At 35.6% G+C, this 9,473-nt stretch overlaps 2 protein-coding genes and 1 long non-coding RNA gene across 3 annotated transcripts in view; all 3 read right to left on the reverse strand.

The window, feature by feature from the left end:
• LOC107717602 (glutamine and serine-rich protein 1-like) overlaps nt 1-833 on the reverse strand; it is a 15,802-nt gene extending 14,969 nt beyond the window's left edge. The window contains exon 1 of the mRNA XM_016524408.1: nt 811-833. Coding sequence (XP_016379894.1) covers nt 811-833 — 23 coding nt within the window. The remainder of the gene's footprint in view (nt 1-810) is intronic.
• Nucleotides 834-4,614: 3,781 nt separating this feature from the next.
• LOC107717603 (transmembrane gamma-carboxyglutamic acid protein 4-like) lies at nt 4,615-7,333 on the reverse strand. The gene is made up of 4 exons (XM_016524409.1): nt 7,317-7,333; nt 6,570-6,758; nt 6,261-6,446; nt 4,615-4,928 (listed from the first exon to the last, which is right to left on the reverse strand). Exons 1-4 carry the CDS (start codon nt 7,331-7,333, stop codon nt 4,901-4,903), a joined length of 420 nt encoding a protein of 139 aa, XP_016379895.1. The 3' UTR covers nt 4,615-4,900.
• Nucleotides 7,334-7,584: 251 nt separating this feature from the next.
• On the reverse strand, nt 7,585-8,502 carry LOC107717606 (uncharacterized). The gene is made up of 3 exons (XR_001637325.1): nt 8,317-8,502; nt 7,938-8,047; nt 7,585-7,626 (listed from the first exon to the last, which is right to left on the reverse strand). It is a non-coding gene; the product is annotated as an uncharacterized LOC107717606 (long non-coding RNA).
• Nucleotides 8,503-9,473: the final 971 nt, after the last annotated feature.

Here is a 9,473-nt window from a genome sequence, read left to right on the forward strand (position 1 = left end):
CTGCTGCCTCAAGTCCCCATATTGGCGTTTCTCCCAAACATTCACTTCCGACAAACTTTAGATGGAAGTTGCTTTTCTCCCCCCTCCGTCTCTTTCTCGTTTGCTTTCCCTCTCTCTCTTCACACACACACACACACACACACACACACACCCCTGTGGAGAGTTTAAAACTAATACAATTATTACACCCTCTCTCTGTCAATAACCTTATTCCAAAATACACCTTTACATTGTGATCATGAACAGTTATCATTATTAATAGTTAGGGCATGTCCCCTACTTTTCCTATTTGTGATTTGGCCCATATATTAACTGTATTCTTCTTCTGAGATTTAGATGTCTTAATGCCATTGCATTAGCTATTTAAATAAATGATTTGTCTTGTTTGTCTCAGAACTAACTTCACTTTTAAGACCGGTTCAGACAGGTTTGATAATACAGTGGATTGGCAAATAGTTAAAAGTTTACAATGCAGCAATTAGTTTAAAATAATATATAACATCTATCATGTGTGACCCTGGACCACAAAACCAGTCATATGGGTCAATTTTTCGAAGGTGTTCTGGCTACCCTGTTTTGCACTTAAATGCAGTTTTAATATGCTATACTGAATAAATGATTTGAAAATAGTACATCTGACATAACTGCCTGATAAAGGGAAGCAATTCATGCATATAACGTACATATTACGCATTAGCGCCATACGTGTGCGAGTTTAAGGCAAATCAGTGACTGACTTAAATAAGACTTTGTGTAAAGTTGCAGACACGTGGCTCTTCTGCAACACTGATCGATCAATTGTTTACAAACCTCCTCAATGTCTGCAAAGACATTCTGAACGCTGTACAAGTTTAGATATTAGAGAACAAGCTAACACAGTCCTTAACCTGCACTTTATGATGATTCATAGGCAAAACATACACCAAAATGAATAATTATGCATAAGTGTTTGTGCAAAGCGTGTTAAAAGGTGATTTCAGCAAATGTACATCAACACGGTCTATGACTGCAGCTATAAACGCATTAACTCCATGAAAACTACCTTTATATGTGACTTAACAGTTTTACGTGTGTGCATATGTGTGTGTCGTTCGCTAGGCCTTCCATCACCGGAGTTTTGTTCGGCCAAGCGACTTAAGACGGGTTTTGTGGGGTTTAAACAAAGAATAATTCATATCCTATTTAAAATGTTGTTTTTATAGACTGATGGTTTGATGTGGTCCACAGTTTTTGTTTTACTATTGAAGTGGTCTACAAGCTGGCGAAGTCTGAGAACCACTGTCATAGCAGAGTAACCACAGACAGCCACAACAAAGTGTTACAATATTTTTGACTGTACCGTATTAAGTATAATATTTTGCCATTTAAAAATTAAACATCTTTGTCATGTTTTGCTTGAAAAGTATACTTGTGCTATATTTCCTGTAAAATAAATGTTTGAAATTGTGTGTAATAAATTGACATTCATATTCTTAAGTGTCCAAATACATTGTAGATAACGTACACTAACGGTCAAAACGTTTGGAATAAGTACGATTTCTTGAAAGATGGGCTCTTTAAGGATGCATTTACTTGATGAAAAACAGTAATATTATGAAGTATTATTACAATTTAATAGAACTATTTTCTATTCGAATATATTGTAAAATGTAATTAATTTCTGTGATACAAAGCTGTATTTTCAGCATCATTACTCCAGTCTTCAGTGTCACATGATCCTTCAGAAATCATTCTAATATGCTGATTTGCTGCTCAAGAAACATTTCGGATTATTATCAATGTCGAAAAGAGTTTTTGCTGCTTAATAGTGGAAACTGTGATACACTACCATTCAAAAGTTTGGGGTAAGATTGATTAAAAAAAAAGAAAATAATACTTTTATTCAGTAAGCGTGCTTGCTTGATCAAAATTGACAGTAAAGACTGTTATAATATTTAAAAAAATGTTTTTAAAATATACTTTTTTGAAATATTATACTGTCACAGCTTGCACAAAAATATTAGGCAGCACCTTCTTTCAAAAACATCTAAATTTGTCCAAATGTCAATGACAAACTTTTCAACAGTAGTGTACATAAAACTATACAAACTTGTTTGTGATTTTAAATAGACCTTATGTAAATGCAAGTTACACAAAACTTTCATAATCAACACCCATTAAGCTGCTTTACATTTGCAAACAATATCTGACTCTCCATAGACCTTCAAATTGTATTATCATTGTACCTAAAAGTTATTTTGCTGTATTAGCTTTAGTGAATTCTATGCCAAGCATTTTCATCATGCACCAAAATGTAACAAGTCAACACTAACATACAAAAATAGTCAACAAAGAAGAACAAGTTTATTATAAAGTCTATTAAACATCCCTATGATGATAACACTAGAGCCTAGCCACTATCATTTAAAAGTCATCAAATAGATTCTTCAGCCTCCAGAAACCTCTAGTATATCTGTACAGTATCAACCGCTTGGCAAAATGCCCTTTAAAGCTGGGTGTTTATGCCAGTAGAATTTAATTAAATTCTTAAATAAGATGAAAGCAACAGAATTAGTTTATCTATATGCACAAGGTTAGTGCAAAAACACAGCCTGACATACGTGCCATGACAGAGGAGGTCATCTTGTTTTTGGAGTGCTGTTCACAGAATTATTTGTTACAAATGTACATCAAATACTGATCCAGTAAATACAAGAATTCTAAGTCACACTCTAGATTGTTATAAAGGACTTTATAGCATACTAAAAAATGATAATAATATTTGTCCTTCATAAAAGCCCACCATATTAAATAAAATATTATGATATCTTTTTATTGTAACAATTATTAATATAAAACTGAATTTCAATGGTTATAGTTTTAAATAAACTTTAAAAAGAATACAAATGTTGATTAGGTTTTAAAGTCTATCTTTCTAGGTTGCTCTAACTATCTACACTATCCAGAAATGTTTTAATTCATTGCCTAACAAGACTAAAAGCTGCAATGCAGTACCGAATGTTCTAATATTTATATTAGTGGTATATTCCAAGGAGTTACATCCGAATGCCTTTGGTTTAACACATTTTCAGTTCATAGTCAAAACAACAACAAAAAAACAACCAAACAAAAAAAACAATTGGTTTAGTCCATCCTGATTCAGTTTGGCAAATGATGATATGGTTATCGTCGGATGCTGCCTGGCTTGGAACTGTGGACAGATATTAGATGTGTGGAATTAGATATGTGACCATTTTAATGGGAATTACACTATAAAAACTAAATTGCAAAATAGATTCATGCTCGTGTACGCAGCAACATGTTTTTGAAGTCATAGTATCAGGTAAAATGAAAATTAAATTTGATTAACCCTCAGGCCATCCAAGATGTAGATTAGTTTATTTCTTCATGGGAACAGATTTGGAGAAATTTAGCATTGTATCACTTGCTCACCATTGGATCCTCTGCAGTGAATGGGTGCCGTCAGAATGAGAGTCCAAACAGCTGATAAACATTACAATTCGTGTACACAAGTCATTCATTAGGTCACAAGTCGTGGCCTAATGGTTAGAGAGTCGGACTCGTAACCCAAAGGTTGCGGGTTCGAGTCTCGTACCGGCAGGGATTGTAGGTGATAATAAAAAAAAAAGAAAATAATACTTTTATTCAGTAAGCGTGCTTGCTTGATCAAAATTGACAGTAAAGACTGTTATAATATTTAAAAAAATGTTTTTAAAATATACTTTTTTGAAATATTATACTGTCACAGCTTGCACAAAAATATTAGGCAGCACCTTCTTTCAAAAACATCTAAATTTGTCCAAATGTCAATGACAAACTTTTCAACAGTAGTGTACATAAAACTATACAAACTTGTTTGTGATTTTAAATAGACCTTATGTAAATGCAAGTTACACAAAACTTTCATAATCAACACCCATTAAGCTGCTTTACATTTGCAAACAATATCTGACTCTCCATAGACCTTCAAATTGTATTATCATTGTACCTAAAAGTTATTTTGCTGTATTAGCTTTAGTGAATTCTATGCCAAGCATTTTCATCATGCACCAAAATGTAACAAGTCAACACTAACATACAAAAATAGTCAACAAAGAAGAACAAGTTTATTATAAAGTCTATTAAACATCCCTATGATGATAACACTAGAGCCTAGCCACTATCATTTAAAAGTCATCAAATAGATTCTTCAGCCTCCAGAAACCTCTAGTATATCTGTACAGTATCAACCGCTTGGCAAAATGCCCTTTAAAGCTGGGTGTTTATGCCAGTAGAATTTAATTAAATAAGATGAAAGCAACAGAATTAGTTTATCTATATGCACAAGGTTAGTGCAAAAACACAGCCTGACATACGTGCCATGACAGAGGAGGTCATCTTGTTTTTGGAGTGCTGTTCACAGAATTATTTGTTACAAATGTACATCAAATACTGATCCAGTAAATACAAGAATTCTAAGTCACACTCTAGATTGTTATAAAGGACTTTATAGCATACTAAAAAATGATAATAATATTTGTCCTTCATAAAAGCCCACCATATTAAATAAAATATTATGATATCTTTTTATTGTAACAATTATTAATATAAAACTGAATTTCAATGGTTATAGTTTTAAATAAACTTTAAAAAGAATACAAATGTTGATTAGGTTTTAAAGTCTATCTTTCTAGGTTGCTCTAACTATCTACACTATCCAGAAATGTTTTAATTCATTGCCTAACAAGACTAAAAGCTGCAATGCAGTACCGAATGTTCTAATATTTATATTAGTGGTATATTCCAAGGAGTTACATCCGAATGCCTTTGGTTTAACACATTTTCAGTTCATAGTCAAAACAACAACAAAAAAACAATTGGTTTAGTCCATCCTGATTCAGTTTGGCAAATGATGATATGGTTATCGTCGGATGCTGCCTGGCTTGGAACTGTGGACAGATATTAGATGTGTGGAATTAGATATGTGACCATTTTAATGGGAATTACACTATAAAAACTAAATTGCAAAATAGATTCATGCTCGTGTACGCAGCAACATGTTTTTGAAGTCATAGTATCAGGTAAAATGAAAATTAAATTTGATTAACCCTCAGGCCATCCAAGATGTAGATTAGTTTATTTCTTCATGGGAACAGATTTGGAGAAATATAGCATTGTATCACTTGCTCACCATTGGATCCTCTGCAGTGAATGGGTGCCGTCAGAATGAGAGTCCAAACAGCTGATAAACATTACAATTCGTGTACACAAGTCATTCATTAGGTCACAAGTCGTGGCCTAATGGTTAGAGAGTCGGACTCGTAACCCAAAGGTTGCGGGTTCGAGTCTCGTACTAGGATGGGTTAAACGCAGAGCACTAATTCCTAGTATGGGTCACCATACTTGGCCACATGTCATGTCACTTAAAAAAAAAAAAAAAATCCACACCACTCCAGTTCAGTCCATCAATTAACATATTAAAAAAGTGAAAAGCTGCATGTTTGTGAGAAACAAATCCATCATTAAGATGCTTTTAACTGTAAACCGTTGCTTCCGGCTAAAATACAATCTACTATACTATCCATAACATTGCTTTCTCCAGTGAAAAAGTCATCTTTTCTGAATCAAGCACAGATCAAGCACCGTTTACAGGCGAAAACAGTCCAAAATAGTTTTTGGACTATAGGATTTTGATGTGAGAGGACAACAGGGGATGGACTTTTTCCACTAGAGAAAGCATTATTATAGTTTATCGACTTGTATTTTGGCCAGAAGTGACGGTTTAAAGTTAAAATGCTTTAATGATGGATTTGTTTCTTACAAATGCGCAGCTTTTCACTTCACAAGTCATTAATTGGTGGACTGAAGTCGTGTGGATTATTGAGATGTTTTTATCAGCTGTTTGGACTCTCATTCTGACGGCACCCATTCACTGCAGAGGAACCAATGGTGAGCAAGTGATATAATGATACATTTCTCAGATAAAGAAACAAACTCATCTACATCCTGGATGGCCTGAGGGTGGGTAAAGATTTAATTTTTTTGGTGAACTATTCCTTTCATTTAGCATTTAGAAACAGATAGTGATTACAACTCATAATTAACCATGATTTGCTGCCTGTTCTGGCAATTAACATTCTTTAATTTATATATATTTTTTTGTATGTTGAAGAAACGTTAAATGGGTGGTAATAAGCAACTAAATGACATAATAAAGGTGTAATAAAAATGACAGAGAGATTACATAAGGGAACAGGTCAAATGAAAATGCGTGTTGGTACCCAGGATACGGCGGAGGTGGAGCATCATGTGGTCCACGGATGGCAATAGCCTGTTCATAAGAAGGTAAACCATGAGCATCTGGGCTGGAATCTGAGCCTGTGTGAGGAATAGGATGCAGAGAGACCTCCTCCAGTCTCCGGATTATCACAGAGGCATTGCTTCGGGTGGATCGGCGTCTGATGGAGCTAAATTTAAAAGGCAAAACATTGCAATCAGTCTCTCCAGATCCTACAGCAAATGACAAACTCTTAAGATAATTCTCTCAAACATAGAGAATGTGCTTCACACATCTCATCATGAAGCCTTACCCCCGGAAGCCATGGTCTTTATTCCTCCCCTGGCAGAAGTACCAGATAACGAGGCCAACTATAACAATAAAGACTCCAGCGGAGATAATGCCCACCAGCAATGTTGTTACATCAACTTTTGATTGGGATTCACCCTTATCTATGAATACAGGTGGAAATAAGTTATCAAATAATAAAGTTATCAAAAATCTAAAAATAAAATACATTTAAAATAACATTTTTATTTGATGCGTATTATTTTAATATCTGACAGTGCTGACAAGTTAGTTTTTTTTAAAGACACCTCTTATGCATTCATTTGATCAAAAATACAATAAAAACAGTAATACTTTGAAATATTATTACAGTTAAGAACTGTTTTCTATTTGAATATACTATATCATAAAATGTAAATTATTCCCGTGATGTCAAAACTGAAATTTCGGCAACCATTACTCCAGTATTGATCCTTCACAAATCATTTTAATATGCTGATTTGGTGCAATTATTATTAATTATCATTGGTGCTCAATTATTAATAATGTTTCTTATTATAATTTAAAAACAGTTTTCCCCCTTTAATATGTTGAGGAAACAGTGATACATTTTTTTCAGGATTCTTTGATGAATAGAAAGTACAAAAGAACGGCGTTTATATTTTGAAGTATACATCTTTTGAAACAATATAAATTATAATCAATTATATATCAATTTTATGCATCTTTGCTGAATAAAAGTATAAATTTTTCTTAATCTTAATAATCTTACTGTGTATTGTCACACATGCATGTTTCTTATATCAAACAATTCTTGTCTGTCCATTAAGGTGAAAAAATTACAATTGACACTAGTCTCATGTACTCATTCATAGAAAAAAATTCTCAGATTGTGCTTGTCTTTGCTAACCAAACGTTCAGCTTTGTATGCTAAAGAGAGAAAGAGCTAATGTGCAAACAGACCCTAGCAAGGCTGCAGCACACAGTTACTGTAACATTCATCAAGACACTGTCCTTGTAGATAAAAAAAATGATATACCCCTATATTAAAAATGTGTTGGCCTCCTGGTCCACAACAAACACTACACGGCACCAGTAAATATGTCAAATGTGACTGAAAATAAAGTGTCATCCAATAATCAAAGGTTATATATATATATATGTTGAATCAGAGATAGAGATGACCGACTTAGACAAAACATAATTTGATAGAAATATAAAATACATCTGAACATAACCCTAAAAAATACAATGAACTAAAGTAATGGATATCATTAACATCTCATAAACATACTCTTATCACATCCTATCTTAGATCATGATAGGATTTTAATAGGAGATTGTGCTTCATTGTTGTGTTTAAAAACAAAATATATTTAAAAGCATTGCCCACCTTTACTGTCTTGATCTGCTGGTATTTGAAGGGTTTTTCTCACACAAGCACAGTGTCCACATACAGTGAAATGACACAGCAGGAGGACAAATATAAGCATTTCTAGTCAACTGCGGGGGAAAAGGACAAAAATTCGGGCTACTCAACGACAAGGAACGACAGACTGAATTCCACAAACACACACACACACACACACACCCATACTGTGTTCTTTCAGAAGTTGAAATTCCAGTAAACCAGTCCAGTTACAATTGTTTCAGTAGTTTCCGTTGGTGTTAGTTTTAACTCGAATAAGTCAAATTCGATTTTAATAGCAAAAAGGCCTCAGCTTTGATGGTCGAAATCGAAAGAATGTGAAGGAAGATATCAAATGACTTACCTTTGAATATTAGTTTATATTTCCAGAGTTAAGAGTTCAACTTTACTTAATTTCCAGAGAGCACCTGAAGACATTCATAGTTTGGACGAAATGCCATTTGTTGTGTTCCAGGAAATGGGAGTTTCTGTTTACAACTCAAAACCTGTTGAGTTGAGAAACACCTGCTCAGAGTCAGACCTGACAAATCGATCGTCTTACCTGGAGTGAGAGAAGAACGAGAACAAGTGCCGATTTCACGGAACCTACTATGGCGAAGGATGAGCTCATGAATATTTATGAAGTTTCATGACGTTAGCCCAGTACGCCTACAGTTTGCCGAAAGGCAGGCGTTGTGAGCGAATTCCAAAGCTTTTCAAACTTATGTTAACAAAAAAAAAAAACCCTCACGTCACTGTATGCTCTCATAACAAGTCAAAGAATATTGAGTAATTTTGGCTTCGACATAGTAGGATTCTTAATTTATTCCCAAGCGAAACTGGCTGTATGGATGCTCTCTGTCACAAATGAGGGAAAGGAGGTTTACTTGAACATTTTCACATCTATCCTGTCAGTGCTAAACATGCCAGAGAGGCCAGAGGTGCAGAGCCCACAGCTCGGGCTGGGGGTGCCATATCGTTGTGTTTGTCTCAGGGGGATGGGCCACGGGGCTGCTAGAAGCAGCTGAGACAGCTCTGCGAACCAGTGTTGGGTCCTCCAGAGCGGGGCCACCAACAGAACCTTGTGTTTCCGCTCCTTGATTCGCCTGATTACCTGTGGGATCAGGGCGATTGGGGGAAAAGCGTAAAGGAGGAGGTTGGGCCAGTCGTGGGCCAACGTTTCCTTGTCCTTCGAAAAGTAAATTGGGCAGTGAGAGTTGTCTTCTGAGGCGAAGAGGTCGACCTCTGCCTTGCCAAAGATCTCCCAGATTCTTTGAACCGTATGTGGGTGGAGCATCCACTCTTCTGAGGGGATGTTGCTCCGAGATAGCATGTCTGCTCCTTGGTTCAACCTGCCCGACACACCCGTGTTGGAAGCGTCTGTCGAGACCACCTTCCTTCTGCAGAGCATTGCCTGGAGTACGCCACGTTGCATCCACCGAGTCTTTCCAAGGTGCCAGAGCTGCTACGCAGGCCCGGTCCACCTTGACACGAAGGCGTCCGAGACGCCAGGCGTGGGAC

Source organism: Sinocyclocheilus rhinocerous, unplaced genomic scaffold (genome assembly GCF_001515625.1).
Source record: "Sinocyclocheilus rhinocerous isolate Xijiao unplaced genomic scaffold, SAMN03320098_v1.1 scaffold240, whole genome shotgun sequence".
Lineage (NCBI taxonomy): Eukaryota > Metazoa > Chordata > Actinopteri > Cypriniformes > Cyprinidae > Sinocyclocheilus > Sinocyclocheilus rhinocerous.